The following is a 27,487-nucleotide window of genomic DNA, read 5'->3' as shown; positions in this document are numbered from 1 at the left end:
CCCCACCCATATAACACAGGCCATAGGATGTCCCAGAATTAATTCCTATTTGAACTAGAACTTTAGGAGCTGGGAGTGCCTGTTGAGGCTTAGGGAGCTGCTGGTCATAAGGAGTGCATCGTAGGTGAAGTGCTGGTGAAATATACACATGAAGAAGTTGTCATCAGATCAGAGGCAGTGCTAGCCCATTGGGGCCCTAAGCAGGAATATTTTGCCTCCCCCAGCACATAGTAAAAAGTGAATAGCGGGTGTCTTTTAGCTGCTCAGGGCCCTAAGCAATGGCTTAGTCCGCTTATGCCTAGCACCATTTCTGCATCAGATCATCAAAGGGAAGGTCTCAATTTTTTTATGTACCACCAAGAGTCAGTGTTGCCCTACTGGATATGGGTGTGCAAAAAGATCATGGTTACTTAGGGATTTATCTGTGATTCATCTGTTACAAGTAGAAAACTGCAACCTCAGATGAATAATGAGCCGCAAGGGGGGGCGGGGAGGGACGGAAGGGGGTTGAAATAGTAGTACAGAAAATAGAAATTATTATTCAGTTTTCTCCATGAGGTTAGTGGGTGTTTAACAAATTTGGCTGAGAAGTAGCTAACTCCTGCTAACCAGTTACTTTGCTACATCTCATCCTTCCTTAGTTCTACATAAATGCTCCCTTTCTTTATGCATATCAGCAAATTAGTCATTTTGGGCAGGTCTGGAAACAGAAACTTCTTTGATTAGCAAAAAGAAAAGGAGTACTTGTGGCACCTTAGAGACTAACAAAAGTGCCACAAGTACTCCTTTTCTTTTTGCGAATACAGACTAACACGGCTGCTACTCTGAAACCTTCTTTGATTAGGGGTCATAGCAGTAAGTATAAATTACAACATCACAATAGCACTTTATCTTCTTAATATGGCAGTAAACATGAGAACTATTTCAGAGGACAAGACTAATGGTCCATCAGGTCTGGTGTTTGTGGCTATTTCTGAACGTTGCAATGAAAGCCTTAAACCTCCTACTACTTCACAGCTAACTGTGAAATTTGATTACATGATGGGAAGTTTCTTGCTCTTTCAACTGGTGATCCAACTGAAATGCAAGGATTGCGAATCCTTGTGGTTTTTATCCTGCATCTCTTCTTATCCATGCAAATATCTGATCCTTTTTAAAAATAACATACGAGGCTATTAGGGTAAAATTTTTCAAACCCAGGCTCATAAATTGCTTCTGCATAACACAAAGGTGCACCCGTTACCTCAGTCTCTAATTTTTCATGCACAAATGGGTATTACTGGGGGAAATAGGATATATTTGAGTGTAAATATCTCTGTGCATGCAAACATATGTACTGCATGTTCAGTGGGATAAGTACCTATTTTGTAGCTACATTTTAAGCTTTAAAATGTATCCCTTAGCATGCACTCAGGAGAATTATTTTGTACAATTTACCCTTTATTTTTTTTATTATTGGCACTAGATATCTAATTAAAAAATAAGAGAGAAGTGTATGGAAAATAGACACACTTTTTTTTTTATCTCACATTAATCATCCTTCTGGTTTGGTTCTCCACTGAAATCTCTCATGTTCTTTTTCCCCCGCTCCAATTTCTCATCTCTTTCAGATGTCAATGAATGCGAAGCCGGGTACAGTGGTTGTGAGTCCCAGTGCTGCAATACGATTGGGAGCTTCTACTGCAAGTGCCCTGATGGGCTGAGGCTGAAGGGAGACGGGAAGGCATGCGAAGGTAGGAATGGGATGACAGCCCATTGGCGTGGGCCAGCCATTGGGGGCTTTGATGAATTCCCTTGGCTCCTACAGCTGCATGTATGTTACAAAGAATTGCTTTGTAGCCTGTGACGGGGCAAGGCCAGATGGCTATAGAAAAGTAGTGGGAGACAACAGAAACTGTGCAAGGAAGGATAACTTCTCATCACCTCCCTCGCTGGCTTATGATGAAAATGGCTCAGTAGACTGTGACCCTTGTCTCTAGAGAGAAGGGTTACGTGGAGGATCACAGTGAGCCTCTGAGGCCTAGCGAAATCCGCCAGGAAACGCGGGACCCACGGATGCAAGGACAGAGCTTTGTCGCAAGCCTTAGAAATTCTGAAATTATAAAGCCAGGCCTTACCAAATTTTATAGCAGAGTAATGCTTAAAGATTTCTACAGAACAGATCGGATCTTCCTGTGATTTGTAGAGTAAGAGTCGGCTGTTGTAGTGGGTGCTTTAAAGTGTCTGTCTGTAGTGTTGAGACCCTTTGCCCTTCTGCTGTTCAAGACCCTTAGCCCTCTTCTTCTTTACAATCCAGCTGTATTTAAAATACTGTCTTCCACACAAATTGTATCTCAGGATGGTTTGCAAGATAAATAATCGTGTAGATGGGGTGTGTGGGGGTGGGGTGGGAAGGGTAGGAATAATAGGGTTTGGGGAGATTGGATGGGGGTTTGTGAGGGAGGTGTGTATAGTCTGGAGTAGTACTGTGGAGTGTATAGGAGAGACTGGGCATATTTGGGGGTGGTGTATGTGATTGCACATGGAACACAATAGTTGATCCCAGACCCCTGGGATCATGCCGCACTCCGGTAGAATTCTTCCTCTTTTTGTAATTTCAGAATGCAAAATAAAATTTTAATTATATTGACATCCAACACCCTCCCCTTATGAGAAGGAATAGGAGGAAATAAGGTTTAGCTTTAGTATATTGGATGGGACCGAGCGTGGGACTTTTGTTTTCCTTTATGACAACTGTAACTAGGAGAGCAAATACAAAACATATACCAACTACATGCTCCATAGATGTTTGATTGCAGCTTAACTGCTTGGTTTGACACATGCTCTTAATTACAGTATGTCTTTTATTCCTTCATCCAGGGTACCTTCCATTTGAAAGCCTCTTCTTGCTACTGGGAGACAGCAATGGTATCTTAAATTTCAGCCAGATTTCCAAGGGAATGAAAGGCCATTAGCCGGGAGAGGCCATCTAGTATCTTTCTTTCTTTCTTTCTTTCTTTCTTTCTTTCTTTCTTTCTTTCTTTCTTTCTTTCTGTTGGACAACGTTATTATCTCACTCCTAATAGAACTTCCTTTTGTGAGGGGAAATCACTGAATGCTCTCTCTTCAGGAATGTAACAGTTCTGTTTGTGCCCATTCCCAGCTGTGTCCTGTCTCTGAGAGGAGAAGGGCTGTTTGTGGTTTCAAAGCATTTTAGCCTTCTTGACAATGTTTTGGAAAACTTTTGGCTGAGCTGGTTTTAGGAGGACAGATTTGTTCTGATTATTCAAGGAAAGGGGGAAGTATGCTTGGAAAACAGGTGGTTGTTTATATTTGTAGTTTAAAGAAGCCTGCTCTTATTAAATAACAATACTCTGCAGTATTCTGCACTAATGCTCCCAAGTAGGAAAGCTTGCACTAGTAATGTAATTAATCAATTATATTTCAGTACTGACAACACCACCAGTTGGGACAATTGCTGAAAGAACATTTTCTTTTATTGCAATAAAGCAGACTTGCTAATTATTTTAGCTTGTTAAATTTCCTTTAGTCTCTTCAGCTAGGTGAGAGAGAGAGCAATGCAAAATATATAAATTTGGAAAGATTTCAAGTGAACTTTGGTGGAGTTTCTAATTTTGGGGAGAAATTTATGGTTTTGAGTGGAAATCTTGCAGAATTTGATACCTCATTCTGGGGTGCTTGGATGGTGATCAGTGAGAGAGAAGCCTCTGTTGAAATATTCCTCCATTTTTTTCCATTTCCTAGTAATTTACAGCATGGTGGCTGAAGCCTAAAACAAACATCCTGGAAAGGCAGAATTGCCTTGAGTTTTCTGACGTCAAATCCAGACTTGAATAAAACAATCTTAAATCAGCCAGCACCTTTTGAGATTGTAGAGCAAGTTAACAGGCCTCTCAACGGAGTCTGTGATGCTAAAGAAAAGTCTTCTGTGCCAGGATTGAAATATCCATTCCTTTTACCCACTTCCACATAAAATGCTCCTCTTACAAGTACTCACCTATTCCTTTCCCCCCAGGACTGACACACCACTGGGCTCCATCTAAATGGTGGTAAGTTTGCACTGGCCTTCTTTGAAAACTGAAACTCTCCTTTACAATGGTCCTGGGAATGGGAGCAGTATGTCAAATGAAGGGGCATCCACAATATGGGATTGTGTGGATTCATGTGTAAAAGCTGCTCCTAGAAGAAAATATCCAGCTAAGTTGGCATTTTTAATTTCGAGGTGTCCAGTTTATCTTCCTTTGAACTGGTGCAGCAGTGTGAAATTGGAAGGAAAATGTGAGCATAGATCCAGCCATTTGCTTGAATAGAAAATCCAGTTTCATCTTACTTGCTGCTTGTTTACTTCAGTCAAAGTCCCTGTCCCATCTCCTTCTGCTTGTTTTCTATATATATTTGCTCTTGTTTTTATGTTGATATAAAAAATGCCCTTCAGCAAGGGTCCAAGCCATTAAAAAACTACTAACTGATACCCCCTTTGCCATCCCCTGCTGGGAATTCCTTGTCTCGTGTCATTTCCTAATAAGCATTTCATACTGGCTGGACACAGAATGTCATTTTAATGCTCTTCAGAGAGTGGCAGAGTCTGTCCAAAATCACGTAGCCTGTTCAGCATCAGTATTGTCATCTCTTCTAAAATCGTGTCTGAGGGGAACGTTATATTTTTGTATTTAAATTACTTTTGCAATAATAGTTTAATCATGTGATTGAGAGTACTACAGAATGTGAATATAATGGATAGCACCTTAGCCATTAGGAAGAATTAATAGATCATTCTACAGAGGCCTGGTGGTAATGCTCAACTTCCAGGAAGATTAATTTTCTCATTTTCTGCCATGTTCGTACCTTAGTACCAGTCCACACCGTGGTTTAGGCATGAATCATTATGTTTATAAGGAGGGTTTTATAGGTCCATGACTTCACCCACAGAGTAGCCCAGAAGTTAGAGTACTAACAACTAAATTTTAAAGGACAAGCTCTCTTTCCTCTACTCACACAGTCCTGACGTCATTCAGTCATCCAGCAGAAGTGCTCAGTTTCTGGGCACAGTCAGTAGCATGGATATCTAAAATGATACCAGTTGCACCCACAGAGGTGGAAAAGGCTGTCTGGTTTGAGGCTAGGATGAAAATCAGGCTTTATGGGTAAATCCTGGCCCTATTGAAGTCAACAGGAGTTTTGCCGTTGTCTTAACAGAGCTGGGATTTCACCCAAAGAGTCTTTACATTGTTCCCCATCTTCCACTTTGAAATTGCTATTTCCACAAAATAGGCAAAGAGATGCACATTTCTATGTTCTGTAAAGTGAAATGTGACTGTGAAATGTAATAGTCTAGGCCCCAAAGTAAGCCTCAATCATATGGACATTTCCCCCCTAGAGCTTGAATTCATTATCATTATACAGCCTGTTTTCTACTAGTTTTCTACTAGAGCTAAATTCTGCCCCCTCCTCCCCAGGAATTATCTGCTATACGAGTTCTGCTGTTATCTGCTATACCAGTTTTGGGATGGCTGGACCTCAGTGTTAGACTATTGCAAGAGATTATTTGATAACCAGAGCCAAGAATTAGTTGTATTTTTTCTGAATGTGTGCCAATCCCAGCATTAGCTGAAATTGTATGAAAAGGACACCTTTACCAAGTTCTTACAGCATTAAAAATATAAAGAAAACATATTTTCTTTAGTAAGAGTTAAAGCACCAAACTCAGCATGTGATATTGATATATTATTATTGTCACACGTTTTGTAGTAGAATTATCAGTTTACTACACTGATTTGCTTAGTGGGAGAAAGCAGAAACTATTCAAAGTAATTAATAAACATTACTGACATACTGGGAGAGAGCCATTTTAGTGAACATTGATTTGGACATCGAGGAATTTTTGAGAAAAAATGTTGCATCCTTGCCAGTTTGGTATATTTGTCATGTTTTGTTTAAAATAGCTGAAAAGTATTTCCTGGCTTGTTACACACATTATCAAGATGTGTGAAAAACAGCTTTGTCCTTATCTGAGCCAAGTTAAGGCATTTTGAATCTCCCCAGTATTCCCTGAACAATGATTAAAAAGAAAAGGAGTACTTGTGGCACCTTAGAGACTAACAAATTTATTTGAGCATAAGCTTTCGTGAGCTACAACAGATGAAGTGAGCTGTAGCTCACGAAAGCTTATGCTCAAATAAATTTGTTAGTCTCTAAGGTGCCACAAATACTCCTTTTCTTTTTGCGAATACAGACTAACACAGCTGCTACTCTGAAACCTGTCAGATGATTAAGGGGTTCATGATACTGGTGGGAGTGAACCACCCAATTACACTCTAGTACAGATCATGTGGTGCTGTTATACAATACATATGGGCAAAATGGTTTGGCTAAAATTAAAATTGACATGAACCTTTGCCCCAAACATAGACTCAATTAAATTTTTTGTTTGTTTGTTTTTTAAATAGCTGGGACCATAAAGGGCAGACATTTCATGAGCGAGTCTATTCCTATGGCATTTCCAGTCCTGTCTAAACTGACAGGTGCTGGAAATCTCAAGTCTCTTTTAATATTACCAATCCAATTCCCACTTTACCGTGGTTTGAATAACCTCATCCAAAGCTTTTGGGTCTGACTCTCCAAAATTTTGACCCTTTTGTGGTCACTTATATCTGTTCAAAGTGGGTTCTGATTTGGAAGGCATTTTACACAAAATTTGCAGTCATTTTGCTCAGGTGTAATTGTGATGCTTCCTCTGGGTGCCCAGGACGGAAAGTCACCTCATTGCCTCTTTCTTGTAGTTTCTGCATGTCAGCTCCTGGACACTGCCAGCCTCTCTTCCACTTAAGCATTAGCCTCAGAATTCTGCCAGCCCTGACTTTGCCTTGCAGGTATCAAAAGGTGCATCCCGGTCCCCGAGCCCATCTAAGTGCATTCCTTGCAGTGTACAGCTCCCGTTGCTGGTGCTCACAATAATTACCAAGTTTCAGAGTAGCAGCTGTGTTAGTCTGTATTTGCGAAAAGGAGTACTTGTGGCACCTTAGAGACTAACAAATTTATTAGAGCATAAGCTTAGAGCATAAGCTTTCGTGAGCTACAGCTCACTTCATCCGATGAAGTGAGCTGTACCTCACGAAAGCTTATGCTCTAATAAATTTGTTAGTCTCTAAGGTGCCACAAGTACTCCTTTTTTTTTGCGAATAATTACCAAGTTCACTTGTTTGAGTCAACTGAGGAGTCGCGCGTTGCTTAATAACACAGCACTGAGATGTATTTGTAATAAAAACAAAAACAAGTTTAATATCGTAGAACAGAGAATCAAAGACTCAAATGAGTAGTGGGTAAGAATATTGGAAACAGCATGGTTACATACGAAACAAAAGGATAACACTCTTCTTGGAGTCTAAACTTAACTTTAACACACTAAAATCCTTGTCTGAAGTAAGTTCTCACCTCAAGCAACTTCCCAGCATGGTTGGGATCCACTGTTCCTGGATGCACAAAGTGTTCTCTTTCTTCTTTCCTCAGTGATAGATAACCGGGATGCTGTCCCTGTCCAGAAAACCCTGTCCAGATATAGTCCAGAAAACCTTTGAAGTGTGTCCTTTTGAAGTGCACCACCAGATAACACTCTTCTCCTCTTTGTTTTTTTTCCTGTGTGCTCTTTGACTTCACAGGTTTCTGTTGACTTGGAATGTAAATGGAGCTCCCATTGTGTTTGGCTTTCAGTGCTTAATTTATGACACAGAAAGGGATAGGTGAACAGACGTGCTTTGTCTGACAGAAAACCCAATTCTGAACTCTGCTTTGTTTCCTTTTCATTGTGTATACATAAATCCTTATACAGTGTCTGTACATATCCTTTGCAATGATATTAATAACCAGTGTGTCACTGTCTTTCATTTGACATCTTACAAGACACTATTTATGGATAAATACCATGAAAGCAGTGTGTTAGGTATAGTGAGTTTGTCAGACCTGATAGAAGTCACTATTGCAAAACAATGAACCCTTTGCCACTTGGCATTGAGGGGCTCTGAGGGTCACAGTAAGTAATTATATGAGGGATAAAATAGTGACAAATCATGGTGCTTGTGCTGAGCTCATCAGCAAAAATTCTTATTCCTGTGGCAGTGTGTACTCTGCTTCATCTGGAGCAGTTTAAATTTACTCTTGTGTGTACCTCAGAACTGGAAATCGCCTTCAAATATCCTGTTTGTTAAGGGGTATGTAAAGAAGAGTTAATAGGCCTAGATCCATTTTTGTACAGTGTGTGTTTTTTTTTTTTTTTTTTTTTTTTTTTTTTTTTTTTTTTTTTTTTTTTTTTAAAGTAAAGGCACAAGAGACACAAAGAGAGATTTAAAGTTTGAAACTTGCTTTTCTTACTGGAAACCCTGTTGGACTTTGAATAAAACAATCAGAACTCCAAAGTGCGAGGGGCTCTGCATCCTGTCCTCCTCCTTGGTTCCACGTTGGACACAGAGGTTCCCAAAATTGAGATGGAATTCACATCTTTGAGAATATCCTGAGAGCATGAGCCATGGGGGCAAAGGCCACTGTTTTACTGTCTTCATCATGTGACTTGATTAATGGCTCTTGTGATATTTTGGTGACACCAAATCGCAAGCCCCTTTGGAGTCTTCCCCTTTGATGTATCTGTTAGACAAAAAGCCACACAATAACATCAGCAGGGGTTTGGGATAAAGGTGAAAACCCCAGGACTTGATGTTTGTGTTTAGGGTAGGAAACTTTGTGGAAAACACTTGAATCTCAACAACCTGCTCTGAGGGCTTGGCAGCCCCTGAGATGAATGTAATTTAATTCTTGGGGAAACACATGCCTCATGCTAACTAGTATTGGAGGGATTTGTTATGTTGAGTCACTCACTCACAGTAAAAGATATAGAAAATGAGAAATGCAGTTAAAAGAAAAAAAAGGGGAAAAATCAATCCTTTCATCCCATGGTGGAGATTGATTGGGTAATGGGTGGGATCTCAGAAATGGGTGCAGGTTTTCCTTTGACCCAGAGGGAACGTAAGAATTTCTGGGAAGTGATTGGCTGTCCCAGAGTTTGACTGACTTATTGACAAGTTGAGAAGATCTCATGCCACATCTTCCATGGATACATGATCTTTCAATTAACTCCTGCCATCTGGCATGTTAGCAACTCCCATCAGAGGACTGAATTAAAAGAGCATTTCTTTTTCACAGTTAAGAAATAGTCTCTGTTTAAAATGAATTCACCACTGGTGTTTGGGTCTGATTTGCAACCCTTAGGGCTGAAGTCCCCTTATCCGCGGAACAGGTACAGCACAAGCAGTAGCAGTGCATATGTGCCCATACTGTTTTCACCTGTGGGCTAGGGGGAGCATGTTTAGACAGAAGAGCGGTCAGAACTTAGGCAGTCCTGGCCTCCTCTGCTGAGACTAGAAACAACGGAGCCATTTAGTGCTGTGATGTACCCAACTATGAACTAGACAGAGGTTGCCAAACTTACTTCATTATTGGTGTTGAATAGCCACTCATGGTGCTAACTTTCATCTCTATGGACATGAATTGAATTTGAACTGGTGACCTAATGCTGAGAGTAACTATATCTCATAGCAATCCCATAGTGATTTCGCCCCACCAAAAATTTCTAACCTATTTAGGTGTGTATTGTAAACGTGGTATGGAGTGTCATTAGTATGTTGCATGTAGTGGCAGAAACCAAGATGTGGCTGATCATGTCTTGTGGTTGAAGCAGTGGAAGGGCCTAGTGGTCTGTGTGGTGGCAGTCAGGTTGGAAACTGGAGCCAGAATCAGGCATGAAGAGTGGGGTTGGAACAAGGCGGGTGTAGGGCTGGAAGCTGTGCTGGACAAAGGTCTATGGAATCCACCACCACTGTCAGGCAGGGGAGAGTTCCAAGCTGTGAAGTGACATTGGACATGGAGCTGCTGTCTTTCCTGGAAGCTTATATACCTGCCCTGAGAGGCAGCAGACCAGCTCCTGGCTTGTGGATTGGCTGAGCAACTAGAACAGTAGGTTCATTGTCATACTTTTAATGTACCCTGCCTGTTCTTCTGTTTTGACATTGGGGTATCTAAGTCATCTGCCTGGCATCTTTCCCATGACTGCCCAACAAGTGCAGACAGAGGTAGGGCAGAGAGACAGACTGCTTTAGCCAGGGCTGGGTGGGTGGTACAGAAAAATGCTTTCACTCAGTTTTCTTTTTTTGAGTTATTTGGGCAACTTATTAGCTCTTTATTCCCCATTCTCCTATGAACTGAAAGGCTGCCTATTGACTTCAAGCATAGTGTCTGTTTAATCCTATAGTTGCTCTGAGGAGAGTTGTGTTTGGATCTCAAACAGATTCAGGCGGGAGTTCAAGATTCAGGGCTGGGACTATTGAGGACCAGAGCTTGGAGTTGATGGAGCCTTTTGCGTAGAGGCCTAGAGGCAGTGGGCACATAATGCTTATGAATAAGAGGCTTTAAAGTTTCCTCAAAGGCAAAAATGGGATGCAGCCTTAATTATGGAACGGCTATTGCACCTCAGTAAGAAGTAAATCTGCCTGCCAGACTACTTGGCCTTGCAGCGTACTAGCTGCAAAGTGCTGTTCCAGTTGATACGGGAAGTGTTCCCCATAAGGAGACTGCAGAGGGTTTGCAAGTGTGACTGCAGAATCTGACTCGAAGGTCTAATGTAGCACTGGCTTTCTAGATACATTCTCAAGTGAGAAGCTCCATTTCAGCAGCAAAACTGGAGAGTGTAAAGACTCAAACACAACTAGGGCTAGCATTGTCAAAGAATATCCCGTTATAATCTGCAACATTTAGACCAAGAGTCATAAAACAAGGTACCCATTTGTTGTTCAACTACAGGTCCTAAAGTGTCAGCAGGTTCAGAATCATGGCACAGTTTCTGGCCATTAGTTTTGTTATTAGCTGCTGTTGCATTGTAGAATTTGTGCAGGAAGTTTGTCACCATCTTGAAAGGTTTCCTGTGATGTACAACCCTAGACAGACTGAGATGCAACTTTTTTACTGTCAGGAGAGTGGGCAGCTGTAGGACAGTGACTCAATACAAAATTAAGAACTCTTCCAAACAGCGGTGCATGTGGTATTGTGAACTGAGCATGACTTGCAAGTGGTCCCCAAAACTCTGAAGTGTGGTCCTCACAAACCGTTATTTTTAGGTTGTTTGGGTAAATGTCACTTCTTATTCATGGAGGAAGCATCTTTGAACTTTTGAAACCCTTCTGAAGACAGGGGCATCAACTGAAATGAAATTTCAAGTTTTAGCTGGATTTTGTGAAACAAATGTAGTTCTGCACATAGGGGGCTCTATTTATTTAATTATCAACTAACATTTTCCTTATGCACATTTAGAGGGGTTCAAATATCTGTCTGGAATACTTTTGGGCATTCAGTCTGTGACTGGGATGTGTTAAATTTCCCCTTCAGTTTATTTATGTGACTCTTCCAAAGTCAATGTTACAGCACAGCACAATGATAGAACAGCTGACCTGCTATCTGCATTGTCAGAATGTCGTAGCTAAACAGATTGGAACGTACACTTCCTCTCAGTGTAGACAAACATATCTGAGTGGTGCCAAACTTCTTCACAGCATAGATTAGTAGGGAATCAAAGGCCAGAGTGGCAAGTGAATGCTGTAAACCATAATCACCCGGTAGTCTTGCGTCTTCTGCTTTGTGCAGTCTCTAAATCTAGGTGAAGCTTCCTCTGTTTCTCCTTTAAATCCCTAGATTATCCTGGAATCCATGTTAGACTAGCCTGATTTTGATTTTGAATTCAGGAATTTAATAGTGAAATGCCCCAGTTCATCCACTGATGATGCTAACCTACAGGAATTTCCCCCTCTCTTTAATACCATTTGAAATGAATTGTCTGTGGCTCTAGTTCTAGGTCTAGTTGTTATCTGTTTGGGGATGGAGCTAGAATTTGAACATTTCTTTTGAGCATAATTAGCTTGGTGCCTGGAATGGAATGTGGGCAGAAGGCTGCGAGTCTGGACTTAAGAGTTCTAGTCCGGACTAACTAACTCACTGTGTCAGCTTGTGCCTCAGTTTGCCTGTGTACACATGTGCCTCAGTTCCCTCATGACTGCACATTGGAAATGACTGTAACACTTGTAAAAGGCTGAAGATTTACAACCCTGAGAACCAGAGTCTGCTGTTTTATTCACAGAAAGCATGCAGTTGGGGTAGTATCAGTGCAAGCTACCCTCATCCGACCTAGTCAACGTGCTCCCCATCTGACCTGGAAGGAACATCTCTGGGTAAAAAGGGGGGGGTCATTCTCTGTGCCCGCTCAGTCTTTACCCTCTCTGAGACTTCAAGGGTGACAATTTGTTCCTTTTGTACCACTGTTTTGTTTCAAGTGAGCAGTGGAGAATGAAGCGTGGGCCATGGCATTGTTTCCAGGAGACTGGAGTAAAGCTGCAAACCATTTGTCCTTCTCCCTGGCTTGTCAGATATCTCCCCACAGGCAGGAAGACCCAGAGCAGTTCATCATGCTACATCACTGCATGCAAGACAGTGTTGCAGATGTAACTACGACGTGCTGGATATGCAGGGAACCCAAACGGGCTTGGGAAAACATGCCAACTGTCCCACCCAAACTGCCACTGAACAGAAGAAGCACCTGCACAAAACTGGTGTGTTTCCATAGTTCACAAATGCCAACACCACGCTGGGAGATTTGTCAAGAGAAAGTGTTGTGAATGCACTGTCAATAGCACTGACAAACTAGAGGACTCCATCATCCACCTACTTTGTATCAGCAAATTGAGATTCAGTATTACCTTCCTGTGCATTTGTGTGCACACATGCATACACTCTTCTCTCCTTATGAACTCAAACAGCTGCATTTCTAAATGCTTCCAACTTGTGTTCAAAGTACAGGCTACACAGCTGGCATTTCTGACACCAGAGTCCACACACATTTTTTTTCCTGTGTGAAGTTACTTTGAAAATAGTGCTCGAAGGTCTCTTCTTGCTGTGTTGGCAGTTTCCACCAGCTAAGACGAGGGTTGTTATATGCTGTCATGGGTCGATGTAGTCCTCTGAGCCTCCTACAGGACCTGTTCACTTCACTGGCCCACTCTGCTCAGTTGCTCTCCTTAAGTGATGGTTCTACCTAGGAAAACACAACCTTCATTGAGCGAGCTGAACTGAAAGGGTTAAAAACTATTGGCTTTCCAGTGCTTGCCAATTCCTATTCCTTCAGCTAAGGTAGTCTGGCAGGTATAGTCTGTTTAAAACTAGGGAATAGAATGGAAATCATATACACAATGGCAGCTGGTTAATTGAAGGTCAAAAGCATTAACCCAAAAGCATTAATAGCCAAAGCTGCCCCCTGGAAAGGGGAAGAACAGCAGCAGGTTAAAAGGGAAGCTCTGATGGGAGTCTCTGAGCTCCAGTGTACTGAGTGCAAACTTATTGTGCTGATGAAATGCAGCACATGGGGCTGAGCCCACCCAGTGGTGGGATGATAACTGGTTTGTGCTGCAGAAGAATCTGGAGGCTGAAATGTGAACAGGCCGCATGAGAGAGAAGGAAGCTGCGGTTATGGGGAGAGTATCAGATGTGTATAGGGTTTTGCTGTCACTTCCTACTGTATGCACTACAAGCCAAGCTCCCTGTGACATATGGAGATTATTAGCTTAACAGATAAGGCTTGGAAAGGGACCCTCCTGTCTCAGTGAAGGCTGGTGTGTAGCTAAAGGCCAGTCTGTTGCCAACCCCCTGCTTCCCCAGCCCCGGAACTATCAGTCCACTTGCTTAAAATAAACTGAACATCTGGTGAAACCAAAAAGAAAAGTTCCCCTGTACTAGAGAATTGCATAATTCAGTTATTATGGGACTTTTACACCTTCCTCTAAAGCATCAGGCATTGTTCACTGTTGGGAAAAAAGACACTTAGTCTAGATTGATCTCTGGTATTTGAAAATCATATGTTCTTGCTCTTGTAATCTCGCCATGAAGGCTTATCATGACACACAATGCAATAACTATAACACAGCCGGGGCTGATAGTCAGACATCTAGTAGCATGCTAAAAGACTTAAGGAAGATCCCAAACATGTTTCCTCCAAGCTAGTAAGCTCTCTGTCAGGGGTTCTCAACCTTTTTCTTGCTGAGGCCCTGCTCAACATGGTATAAAAACTCCAGGGTCCAGCGGGGGTGGGGCTTCAGACCAGGTGGGGACAGCACTGACTTCAGCCCTGCAGAGTTTCAGCCGCAGGTCCCCGTTGCTCTATGTCATGCCTGCATGCAGCATGCTTGCTACACTCATGAGTGCAGGAGCAGCTCTTCTCCACCCAGTATGCTTTGAGTGAACATAGCCAAGGAGCATCTGTGACTTCCACAGTGGATTATTCCATTGCTTGATGGACCTTACTCCATATTATCAGGCATTAATTTCCCTTGTCTGCCCCTTTGCTTCCCTTCCTTTTAGTTAGTATCTCTTGGGTATTTCTGGATTGTTTGCATGTTCCCTGCTTGGCTGCCTCTTCTCCCTTGCACAGTCCCTCAGACTCTCCTTACATGTCGTGCCCTCTAGTCTTTATTGCACCTTTTCTTTGGATACTCCAGTTTGTCAAGGTCTTTTTCTGTTTTGTGGCACCCAGAACTGTACTCAGAACTCTCTGTGGTCTTCCTGAGGCTGAGGAATTCAGAAACCTCTCCAGACTTACAAAATACACAGTATTCCAATGTTACATCCTAGAATAATGTTTGCTTATATTGCAAGAACGTTCTGCAGGGATTGCACATGAAATTTGCTAACTAATTTCACCCCAGGTCTTTTTCTGGACTGCTGCTCTCAAACCAGTCTGCTCTGATTTTAGCATTTCTAGTTAGATTGTTTTATCCATTGCCCACATTTATCCACCTTTCACTTCATGCTATTGGATGGTGCCCAATCTTCGAAACTCACTAGTTCGAGCTACAGTTTCACTGTGTTTACAAGCCTTCTTAATTTGCTATCATCAGTACGGTTGATTAATGAGCCTTTTATTTTACCTCATCCTTAACTTGTCCATAGAAAAGGGTCAGGTGCAATGGAATTCAAACAAGAAAGGGAAAGGAAAGAAAAGTAGTTTTCGCTTTCCACTGGGAAGTGTGATTAAGCAGATTAAAACAAAATTCTTGCAGTGATGTGTCTATTTGACTAACCATCCCAGTGCCAAGAACAGATTTTCTGTTAACAGTCCTAGCTTCCCTGCCTTTCACATTTACTTAGTAGAGATTTACTATCAAGGTAGTTGGGTTTTCAGGGGGTTTTAATTCATTTAGCTAGTAAAATATTTATTGCATCACTTATAAGAACTGTGCATATCTGTCTTGTCTATCCTTCTGAATGGTCTGAGCACAGGACTCTGAGTCAAGACCTCCTAATTTGTAATCCTGGCTCTTATTCTGATCCCTTCTAACAAAAGCTAATTAACCTCTATATGCCTCATTTTTCTTGTCTATAAAATGGGGCATTAAAGTCCCTCAGATGGGTGTTGTGAGGATTAATTTGTCAATGTTTATAAAGCACTTTGCAGGTGAAAAGCATTATATAAATGCTAAGTATTCCATTTAAGGTTGTAGGTGTTTGTTTATCTGTACATTGCATAAGGTGATAAAGATGTAGGCCCAGATCCACAAATGTATGTGGGCTCCTAACTTCCATTGATTGACATGTAAGCTTCTTCCAGTTATGTTGGACGGTTAGGACTTTAATAGACATTCCACATGTGTTCATGGAGGTCAGAGGGTGAGTGAAAGGTGCGCTGTAACAAAGCATGCTTTGTCACATCAGCAGTTTTAACTGACTTTTGTTTGTTCAGACTGTTTTTAAAAAATAATGTATTTTCTGGAAAGATCATGTTTCTTCCATAGAGTAACTGTCCAAGTTCTTGGTTTAGAATGTTTCTTTTAAACTCAGAATATTAATGACAAGTGTGCAGTGTGTTACAGTGAATGAATATTCTGAGGAGCTGAATGATTCATGGAAGGTTAGGTAGCTGCTGACATTTGGAACAGTCTACTCAAGTGACTAGAGTCCACCTTCCTTTGGAAAGTATGCTGTGATCACATTAGGCTTTTGTTTTCCTCCTGGGTTGGACTCTTTCAGTGTTGCATATTCTTCATGGAGTGATATTCATTACAGTCTAAACCACAAATTTTAATTTGGAATTTTGCTATGGCCAAATAATACCACTAAAAGGAGCTGCTATTCTCCACCACTCGTATGAACACCATGTTATGAAACATTCCAGAAAGCTAATTGTGTTTTATGAGATGGCCTCTGGAAAATCTAATAAGCTATGCTTACCCCTCTATTTTTTAAATTTAGATTCTATCCTCCAGAGCACAGGAATTGATAACATTATTACTTTCTTAAGGTAATTGGTGTGGCTTGAATGCAGTGCCTTAATTTAGAAATATTTCATCAGATTAATAAAAAGACCCAGTAAAGTTTCTTTACCTTAGTGGTTGCTAGAGAAACACCATGCCTTAGCCATACTCTCTGCTCTCTTGTTCTCAGTTCGGGTCACAGGAGGACCGAAAGCTTTGGAGACACCAAATATAGGGTGTTCTCCCATCGCTTTTGCTCTCTAGGACAGTCTGTGTAGGGCAAAGATCCAAAATATGGAACTCTTTTTTTTAATAGATGGAGAATGTCTCCCCAACCTTTTCATACCATGTTTTCAGTTGCAGGGTTTGAGAGCTGTTGGTCAGGTGTCACTTGCAGAATGGGAGAGCCATCAGTTGGTTAGCTAAGTATCAGTCCCATGGGAGGAGGAAGAGGATGTTGATTTTAGGTCATTCCTGAGGGGGATAAGGCAATGATTCTGGTGTCAGATGGCAGGAGGCTTCACCACTCATTGGTGACAGGGTTGGGGAGGGATCCTGGTTGGGGGTCAGATGGGAAAGGGAGGGTTTCCTCATTTGATGTCAGTCATGGACTGGGAGGCTTTGTACTTCGTCACTAAAGACTGCAGTCCACGTTGCCTTGGAGCTTTGTTTTCTGGGATCTGTTACCTTGTAATGTGTAGTGGTGGGAAATTCAGCTGGGTAATAGGTGAGTGGTATGTCGGTATCCTTTGGCTTGTTTTCTTTTCTTGCTGTTTAATCTTTGGGATTTATTTATTTATTTAGTCTTAAAGCAAGAGTTAAAACCCCGCAATGTCATGCTGGCCTTTTAAGGCCACTCTGAGAGGATTTGTGGCTGTCTCAGTTAGGGTGCAGCAGACATTTTGGCAGGGATTAGGAGTCTAAGCCACCTGTTCTAATCCACTCTAGATAAAATGTGGTTTGAGAACTATCTGCTGGCCTGCAGGAAACGAGCTGGCCATGCAAGTCCAACCTACACCCCAAAACAAATGAATCACTCGCTATTGGCATTAATGGGCACCCTCGATGTCAGTGTGAGCAGAGAGGCCAAGAAAAGAAACATGGTTTTGTGGTTAATTATCTGGCCTGGTACTCAGGAGATGGGGTCTCAGTTTCTGTAACCTTGTGCTGGTCACTTCACCACCTCAGTCCCTGAGTTTCCCACTACTAAAACATGAATAGTAATAATGTCCTATGCTGGTGTGAGGGTAAATCAAGAATGCCAGGTGCTGAGGTGCCATGGCAATGAGTGCCATGGAAAAGCCTGTAAATAACTGAAAAGATTTAATGGGTCACAGAAACTGAACTCTTCTCTCACCAACTGTTCCCTCCAGGTATGTGTTGAGACACATTTTGGGGGGGAGTGCGGGTAGGGATTGGAAGCTTGCTCTGTGGCTGACTGTGTTGTACCTATTCTGCAGTTAAATACTGGTACCTTTCACCAGCACGAGATTGACTTAAAACTATAACAGAATAGTAATAACAGATCAATTCAGCCATCGCTTGGAAAAGAGAATCCTGTCTGTCGACGTGCTGTGTTCAATACGGCAATTAAGGATAACATAAGGACGTTCAGATGTACAGCTTCCACTGGCACCAGTAGGATACAAGAGGACAGTGTAAAGCTCTAAGGAATTGCTGTATTTTCATGAACAAAAAGAAGAATACAGTCAAAAGGGTTTTGCTGGGGCTGTAATTGTTGGCTCAGGTGCCTGTGGATGTAGTTTGTGGGCTTCTTTTAGCATTGTGCATGGACAACAGACCAATACATAATGAACTAATGCAAGCTCATTTTCTTTTTAATATTAATAGAATATTTGTATTAGCTTTGATCATCTTTTTTCTTTGTGATCTTTATTCAGAAGCAATCAATGCAAACATTTGAAAAAATGGTTTTGTTTGCTGTAAGATAAAAAAATCAGTGAAGAGATTAGCACAGATTCCTAGGCTTCCAGAAATGAATTGAAAGTATTATTAATGCTTTTTAAACATTCTAGGAGAGATTATTTGTATTATTTCATTAGTAAGACTGTATAATGTGGGAACAGTTTGCAAGTTTTTCATTTTTCAGCTGGCATCTAGATTCAAAAGATAGGTTCGTGCAGAACTAACCTTTGTTGTTGTTTTTTTAACAGAACGTAGTGTTCTCTCTCCCCACATGCACACATGCAAACATTTACATATCCACACAAGGTACGTGCAACTCATAATGCACACAGCCACACATGCACAACACATGCTGATCATAGCACACAGATTGATAGACAAGCCCTCTCACAAAGCCCATACACACAGGCTCCTACCACACACGTGCCCATGTGAGCATGTGTGTACACACACACGTGTATCAGTCCAAGGCAAGACTCCGTTAATCAATGTCCGCATATAGCCCTTTTCAGTAATGCCCAAGGATGCCTTTTGCACCAGGAATAGCTTAGGATGACAAATGGCTCATGGTGTGGCACTATGTGTACAGAGTGGTGCCCAATATGTTAGTGTTTGTTCAAACAAGCATCTTTGTGCTTTCTCCCATGCTGCCTCTTGTGCCTGGGAGGACCTACCTGTAAATACCCGCAAAGCTACCTGATAATCCTCCTTCAAATCGCTCCTTAAAACACTCCTTTGCAGTGATGCCTATACAAACATTAAGAATGGTTCGGCTGCCAATCATGTTGACCAGTCTTGTCTCGTTCTTTACTTGTACTCCCATCAGGCTGTCTGTATCCATCTGTTATCTCTTGTTTTATATTTAGATTGTAAGCTCTTGGGGCAGGGGCACCTGTTTGTGCTGTGTTTGTACAGCACCCTAGCCCAATGAGATTCTGATCCATGACTAAGGCTCCTAGGTGTAGAGTAAAATAATCATTTGTGAGAGTCATGTTTTCAATAAGCATTCAGAATGATGTGGTGATCTCCAGCCCCTAATACGACTGGTCTATATAATGTACTGTTCACAGGAGCGTAAGCTAGCAAAGCCAAAACTCATGTTTGCCAGTCATGTGACAGACTTGGGACAGTTTGTGTAACCCTTGGGTACAGCACAGATAGTGGCAATTTTAACTTGCCAACTCCCCCAACCATGTGCTTCATCCCATAACTGGAGGAACAGCCTCTAGAGATAAGAGTAAAGTCTGTATTAGCTATTTAACTCCTGACCTCTCTGCTCATACAAGAGAACCAAATAGTGTCTGTCATGATCTAGAGGTGCTTAGGAGCTGATCTGAGACCACCAGTTCATTTCATACTAGTCATGGAACAGTTGTAAGATAGTAATTTTTGATTGCTAGTGACCTATATTAATGGACAAATTTTGAGTATTGCAGACACAATTGTCCATTTGTGTGCCCAAGCTATGTGTGCAAATATGGTATCGGGATTACAAATGCCATTACAGTAGTTGTACACAGAGATGATGATTTGAATTAACTGACCCATTGCATGAGCATTTACCATATTTGCATGCATAGTTATATATTTGTCTGCAAAAGTGATGTGCAACAAAACACAAGCAATTGCTTTTGAAAAACTCTGTCTGGCCCAGAATCTTAATTTGCTTAGCCATTAAAATACATTTCAATCTTAATTTTATGCAGAGTTTCATTTGTAACATTATCCAGTACTGAACAGTGTATAATTGTGTTTCTTGCTCACACAGGCAGCACTCTGTGGTTCTTTATTTTCCATTTGAAAAACAGGAAATATATTCCTGTGCATCGGTCAGAAACAGAGCTGGCCAAATAACTTGTAAGGAATAGTTTATTTAATTCACTAATTTTTACCTTGGTGGGAATTGTCTGCAAGCAGATTAATTTTTTTCAGATATATTCATTATTCCAAATTATTTGCTGAATGTTTGCCTCGAATAATGAGGTTTATAGCTTGTTTGCAAGCAGTCTGTTTGAATAACAAGTTAACCCAAAATGTTTTGATTTGACACTTAATATGTTTCTGTTTCCTAACTGGATGTGTTATATTTCTTAGCATCAGTTTTCTGATAGAATATTTATGAATACAAATTCAGAATTCACTTCCTGCAAATATTCTGCAGTTTTCATTTTCTTTCAGTGAATGTTTTTGCTGAAAACAGCAAACATAAAGAAGCAAAGACAATCAAAGTGAATTCATTAACATTTTTGAATCACTGATGGCAGAATATTATTTTGCACTATTCACACAGTTCTAGTCATGAACCTACTGTCTATTAAGAAAAACCCGAACAATATATGAAGATGATCATAACAATCTGTACATCTAAATTATGACACAAATTTTGCACACAGTTCCCAAATTCCTGCTTTAGGTGTACAGATGCATGATGTCAGCTGAAGTACACCAGTCTCTAGAACCGGACACTAGAGAACTGGAGAAAACTCGTCTGGGTAAAGAGTCCCCATCTCTGGAATTCCATCCCTCCCACTTTCTGCCAAGAACAGAGTTCAGTGCAATGTGCCGGACTCCTCTTTTTGGCCAGCATTTGCTTGAATTTGGGCTAGGACTGTGGAGGTTGGGCTGGTTGATAGGGGCAGCTGTTGCCTAGTCTCGTTGATGTTTCATTTTAACATATACTGTGCTGTAAAGCCACAGCAACAGGGACATAATTATACACTAATTGATGGCCTATTTTTAGGCATCCAAATGAACTCATGTTGTGTTTTGTTTTGTCAGGGTTTTTCCTCCTAGAAGAGAAACCGCTCTTCTTGTTCCACAGTGTGTGTGTGTCTTGGGATATTTTGCTCTACTGTCACTAGTAGTGTCTAGGCAGGACTTTCCAAAATATGGTGTTGATTTAAAGCCCATACCCCTTCCCCCCCCACGCATTTCCCCCCAACTCTCATATTTTCTTTTTTTTGCTAACATGGCCAATTATAGAACTCTGGCTTGGCCAAAACCCAGCTCCGGAGCTGCTAGCCAGGAATTTTTGGTTTCTTTCAGTTTGTGTGGTTTTTGGAGGAATGTGATGTCACGCACAAATTCTGGCTCAGCACAGAAGAAGAAAAAGCATAGCAGGGGTGGGAGGAGAGTGAATGAATGTAAGGGCGGAGACACTTCTGCTGGGTTTGGCCTTTACCTGCAGGGGGCGGGTCGAAAGCTGAGAACATAAAAGGGAAGGGGTGTGGGAGGGCTCCTAAGAAAGCTTGGTCCCAAACTACATCTGTTGTTAGGAAGCAGTAGCTGTTATTACCATGGCACATTGTGCATCTGTGAGTCTTTGCAGGGCAGCTTGGCTCTGTGGGCAGTTTGCCCTGTAGGTGACAGACATGTTTTGGGGTAGTTTTATTTGAATTTAAGGGTTTTTCTACCATTTTTTAGCTTGATATTATTTTCTCTTTAATTTGTTCTGGAATCCTGTTTTCTGGCTTTTCATTCTTGTTGGCTTTTCACCATGGGAGAGGAACAGAGGCTTTTTTGGATGGTGCTCTGGTACATTGGCCTTTTTGGTGGCATCCCAGGTGCTGCTGGTGTTCACTACCGCTATCTCTGGAGAAGCTGTCACCCCTGTTATATGGGGCATGCAGGGTATGGAGTTGAGATGAGGCCAGGTATGTATCCCTGCTATATTCACAGTTACAGGGATGCTCTTGACAGGCTCACTTTTGAACAATGAACCGATATGAGGTGAAAATGTTTTTTTTCTTTATTGATAGCTTGGAGACAGGTAACTGTAGTATAAGGAGTGACTGCCATCCTGACAACTACTGAAATCACACATCAGTGACCTGATTGCCCATCTGATTGTGTTTTGGTGTAAATTTTAAGCATTATAGACATATTCCTGCTTGAATGGATTTATTATTCTGAAAGTCATTCTTGGCAGAGAGGCTTACTTCATGGAAATTCTTTTACGTCAGTTTCTATAAAGTTATGTAGCTGCTGTGCAACAAGCATGTTAAAATAAATTAGTATTTTGTTATGGGTTGTGCTGATCTGAGTTTTGCAAATCACTCAGGGCAGCAAATGAAATGGTTAAATGCTGGCTTTCTGACTGATAGATTGATCAAGCATGTCTGGGTTGTCTGACCAGTGCATGATGAGACCATATACAGTTGCGTGACTCTGTGTTATTCAGTGTCATTACATGTAATGGGAAATGCTCTTAGTGTGTTCATTTTTCTAGCAGTAATTAGAGACAAGAAGTAAGGAGCATAGCTGCTATTTGCACACACGTGAGTGCTGAGAGGACAGCCATAGACCGACTGGAAAGCACAGCAGACTACATCTCTGAATTTAAGGGTCCAGACTTATTAGTGTCTTTGTTAAAAACAAATTCCTAACCTCTTTGTCTCGAGCCTGCTGCTCTGTGGATATTTTCTGGCACAGCCAAGCAGTTGCAATTAAGAGTCACACCACATCTTATGTGGTTATAAACATTAAGAACATTCTGCTGCTATAATGTAATATTTTGTCATCTGTTCTGCTGATATGAATTCTGCAAGTGCTAAAATAGGAGTGACAGCTGGTGTTGGGCACAGATCCAGATGCGCACAAAAGCGAATTAATAGCCTCCGCCTGTTTCCGTCCCCTGGACTAACAAGGAATGGAGGACCAAATTCTGCCCTGACATCGGTGCCAGTGAGAGGTACACATTCTGGCACCAGGGTTGAATTTGACTAGTCACTTGGCTGAGATAATTAAGAACTGATTGTGTTCTTCAAAAATTCTCCACTGGTCACTAATCAGAAATGGCCTCATGCCTGCTGGTTTCTGTGTACTGGTTCTAATTGTGAAACCATTGGGCAGCAGCTAGAGAACTCTTGCTTCCCATGCTGGGGTGACTGGATTTGTGCAGGGATTTGTTGTGTGCACTCCTGCACGTGTCTCCCTGGCTGTATGTTCAGCTGACTTACTGGGCGATAAAGGTTGAGACTGTCTGAAAAGTCAGGAAATGACTGTGAATATGTGGAGTCCACAATCCACCAAAAGTTTGTAACCATTGACATTTGTGAGTCATATAAATAGCAAAGAATGCAATATCTCTGCACAAGCTAAAACCTATGAACAATGGCCACAAGCTGCTGTTTGTGGAGGTGATACTAGCAGGTTTACTAGATGCCACACACCTTTGGAAATTGGGTGTGTTACTCTTTCTGTTGATAGACCAGCTGTTTGTTTTCAAACTCACATCATTTGGAATGTCTTCATCAGTTTATCAGCTTCCACAAGTTCAGACTCTCCCTTCAAAAGATAAAGATTGTGTCTGCGGCACCTGAGGTCAAGTTTCACACCCAAATCCAAGGCTCCAGCATAACGGGGATTCACAGAAAGCTTAAAAACCCAATAAAAAATTGGCTTACCTGCTCCTTTCTTTTTTTATTATATCACTTACCTGATTCTGATCCCACTTACACCAGTTTCACAGCTCGTATGGCTGTGGAGCTACTCTGATTTACATTGGTGTGAGATCTGAATCTGGCCCAGTATCTCTGATGGTCCGCCACAATAGAGCTGCTGCTCCTGAGGTTCAGGAAGGTAGTTCAATGCTGGCAGTCAAGATACCAAGCAGCTCTCAAACCCTGTCCCTTTGGCTACTGTTCCCCAGATGAAGACTTCCACAGCTGCAGAAGAAGCCTCGTTCATATAACAACATAACAAACCAATTGAAAAATGGTCATCTGTGTAACCATAAATTCCTCTTGTGCAGTTCTTTTTTTTTTTTTTTTTTTTTTTTTTGTCTTCCAGGCTAAAGGAGGATCAGAGAGCCAGACATATTCTCTTTTAGGACAGAATTTAGCCGGTAAGCCAAATATTTCTTTCTTTGAAGAGATTATGTCTGGCACCCTTTTGTAGTAGGGAAATAACCAAGAGAGAAGATTTCCAAGAAGAGGGAGAGCAGAGAAGTAGTGAATAGACAATAAAAATCTCTCTCCCTGGGCTCCTTCTAAAGAGAAGTGAATTATTGGCCTACTCCAGCATGAAGTATTCAAATGGGATGTCTGACAAAGTGGTGAGTTTAGTACTGGGGATGGTGTGAAGACTAGATCACTCAAGAATATTGTAGATTTTTGTTGGCAGGGATGAGGCTTTTCCTGCCCAAGAGATGACCCTGGATCTGGGAAAGGAGCTAGATTTCTGAACTGTAATACTCCAAGATGCATTGGTTAAACCATCTAGTGCTGCTGCTTTCTTCCTACATCAGCACAGGTGATGTTTGGGCCTAGTTTTGAATGTGTTTGGACTCATTTATGGAGACCCTGTGTAATCAGATCATTTTGGCTCAATTTATTTTTGAGTTGGGGACCTAAAATGGAAATAAAATCTCAAAAGGTGTGAACTGAACCAGATGATGTAAAGGAAGATTCACACAAAGTACAAACACCAAATGTCTCACTCATCTACCGTGTACCCACCTGTCCAATGGACATCCTACTTACTACAGCTCCAGGAGAGCACTGACTGAATTAGAAGCACAATCAAATTCAGTCCTCCCACATGGTAGGGCAGAGCACGTGGTCAGTAGTCCATTGATAATGGTATGTTTGATACAGTACCATGGTAGTTTTCTTTGGTGATCCTGCTTCACTGACTGCACTTCTTCCTTTTGATCCATAGGCCATAGCATGGGTCCTGGGTCTGTCTTTTGTCTCTTTATTTTTTGCAGCCACATGCATTGGTTAAACTTGGGCTGCACTGACCTTTTTGCCTGCTTCAGTGCTAGGATTCCATGCAATGCACATCTCCATAAAAATATCAAACTGTTGTCATGCAGCTAGAGAAGGGCAGCAAGCCAGCATTTCAATATAGTACATGCTTATGGCTGGCACCTTAATATATTAGAGTAGGTGAGGGGGAAGCGTTTTGCTGTATGAGTGCAGTACATATCTTTTCAAATCTCAGTGTGTTGTGAACAGAAGAATGGTCAGAACAAACTAGGTCAGAACAAAGGTCCATTTAGCCCAGTGTCCTGTCTTCCGACAGTGGCCAATGCCAGGTGTCCCCAAGGGAATGAACAGAACAGGTGATCACCAAGTGATCCATCCCATTGCCCATTCCCAGCTTCTGGCAAACGTATTCTGTAATGCTTCTGTAATGTATTCCGTGACACAGGCTCTATGCTGGGTTACTTCTGTGTAAAGTGTTAGTGAAGGGTTATGCCTTCCAGTGCCAAAGGCTCCCTCCGAGATCCTTTCGTTACTAGATAAAACAGATTAGTTGTAGTATCTATTCTTGTGTTAATATCCAATGTGTTTTCTTTTGGGGACCTATGCTGTGATCTTGCAGAGGACATAAATGCATGTAACATAGACATAAATGCAATACAATACATAACACAAAAAGAAAAGGAGTACTTGTGGCACCTTAGAGACTAACAAATTTATTAGAGCATAAGCTTTTGTGAGCTACAGCTCACTTCATCGGATGCATTTGGTGGAAAAAATACATAACACAGTTGATTGTTTTTGTTTATACCAGTTGATCTCAATGAGACTGTGAGTTCCTTGGGGCAACGTCCTGCTTTTCCACCAGCTTGTAATGCTGTGTGTATTACTGTCATTTATACGGTGCCAGGAGTGTACATGGCCCATTACAGGCCAGTTCCGTGCATAGACGTGCTGTACAGTCAAAATGGCACAGGGCACAGTGAGGCATGATAATCATCAGTCCCTTGATTAGACTGAAATGTGAGCAAGGGAAGAGCTGGGCTGACTCTCCCAACTGTGCGGCTTTGAGGCAAAACACAGGTGAGTTAAGGACACATTAAGTGACTTGACTCTGAATTTGGGAGCCTCTTTTGGTTAAATAACTCCATTTTGCACTTCTATTTAATCAGATTAAATATTGTGAAATCGCAATAGCGAGTGTTGCTGTTTTCTTGCAGGCTGGGGATAGAGATTGAAGAGCAGTTTTGACCTCTTAGTCACATGAATAGTTTGGGCTTCAATGTGACCCCATCTGTGGTGGTTTTATTGCTTCCACTGAAAAGTAAAATGCTCTCTCATCGTTTCCCCGAGGGCTGGAGACTGCTTGCTTGCTTGCTTGCTCATCTTGATGGATCTGTCAGTTTCGTTGGTGTTTCTCCCTGGGCCTGGAGCCAAATTGAAGGAGGAGGGTTATGAAGAGGAAAAATAAGATCCTGTTCCAAAAGCGAACCTGCCTGGGGCTGTAATGTGTGGGATGCTGGTGGCTGGGCATCTCCTGTTGGCTACTGTTGTGGTTTTGGTTTATTATTTGTATTACCTTAATAGTGCCTAGAAGCCCTAGTCATGGACCAAAAGCCTATTGTGCTAGGTGCTGTACAAACACAGAACAAAAAGACGGTCTTTACCCCTAAGAGCTTACGGTCACATTTTAAGACAAGAGTCCAGGCAGTGTCAGACAGAGGAGCACGAGGAAACAGTGAGACGATAATGATCAGTATGGTGCACAGATTTCTGGAAAGCACGTAGGGCCCCATTCTACCCTTACTCCTGTGCATAATCTCATTGGCTACCACAGATCTACTCATGTGAATAAAGACCAGGCCCATGCAGGATGGGATCCCTGCAACAGCTTGAAAGCAATGGTTCTTACAACACGGTTGTAATGCCACTGATTTCTCCTCTGTAACCAGCATGCTTCTGAATGCCTCTCCAGTTATTGCAGCCCTTTGTACCCAAGGATAGCAGTACCTGTGTAAGGGGCTTCGAGAACCTCGGGTGAAAGGTGCCCCAGAAGTGGAAAGCATTGTTTCGTTTTAATATGCTCATCAAGAGCACCACCTATCGGACAGGTGTGGGGAAGGAGATCACCCAGCCCAGGCAGAATAGAGATCATCTGGGCTGGTGGGCGACTCTAAAGCAGGGTTGTCCAACCAGTGGCCTTCAAGGGCCTCCGAATTAAGAAGAAAATGTGTATTTGATTACAAATTGGAAGTGTTGCTCCTGAGCAGCACCCTGCAGAGGATAAATAGAAGTGCCTGCATCCGTCCCATTGCTGCCTCCCACTGCTTCCCCTCGCCTCCCCTGTGGCTCCAGGAACTGCTCTGCAGCTGGGGCCTTTAGAGCAGCCACTGTCTCTTCCCAATAGCAGCTGTTCAGCAGCTCCCCCACGGGCCGCTTCTTGCATTGCAGGGCAGGGAGGGGAGAGTAACTCTGGCTGCTCCACTTTTTGCTTTCCTGCTGGACTTCGGGAGCCTCCCAGGATGG

The 27,487-nt window shown here is 42.0% G+C and overlaps 1 protein-coding gene across 6 annotated transcripts in view; it reads left to right on the top strand.

Annotated features, from left to right (window-relative positions):
• The window catches only part of MEGF6 (multiple EGF like domains 6), a 272,172-nt gene that overhangs the window by 156,162 nt on the left and 88,523 nt on the right, over positions 1-27,487 (top strand). For 5 of the 6 annotated variants that reach the window (XM_043499841.1, XM_038376878.2, XM_043499840.1 and 2 more), the window contains one exon: positions 1,611-1,733. In XM_043499841.1, coding sequence (XP_043355776.1) covers positions 1,611-1,733 — 123 coding nt within the window. Of the gene's footprint in view, positions 1-1,610; positions 1,734-21,494; positions 21,908-27,487 lie in introns of those variants that run through there. The other variant, XM_038376882.2, reaches the window with a different exon arrangement.

The sequence above is a fragment of the Dermochelys coriacea genome, chromosome 18 (assembly GCF_009764565.3).
Source record: "Dermochelys coriacea isolate rDerCor1 chromosome 18, rDerCor1.pri.v4, whole genome shotgun sequence".
Classification (NCBI taxonomy): domain Eukaryota; kingdom Metazoa; phylum Chordata; order Testudines; family Dermochelyidae; genus Dermochelys; species Dermochelys coriacea.
This window is presented reverse-complemented; position numbering and strand designations above follow the sequence as displayed.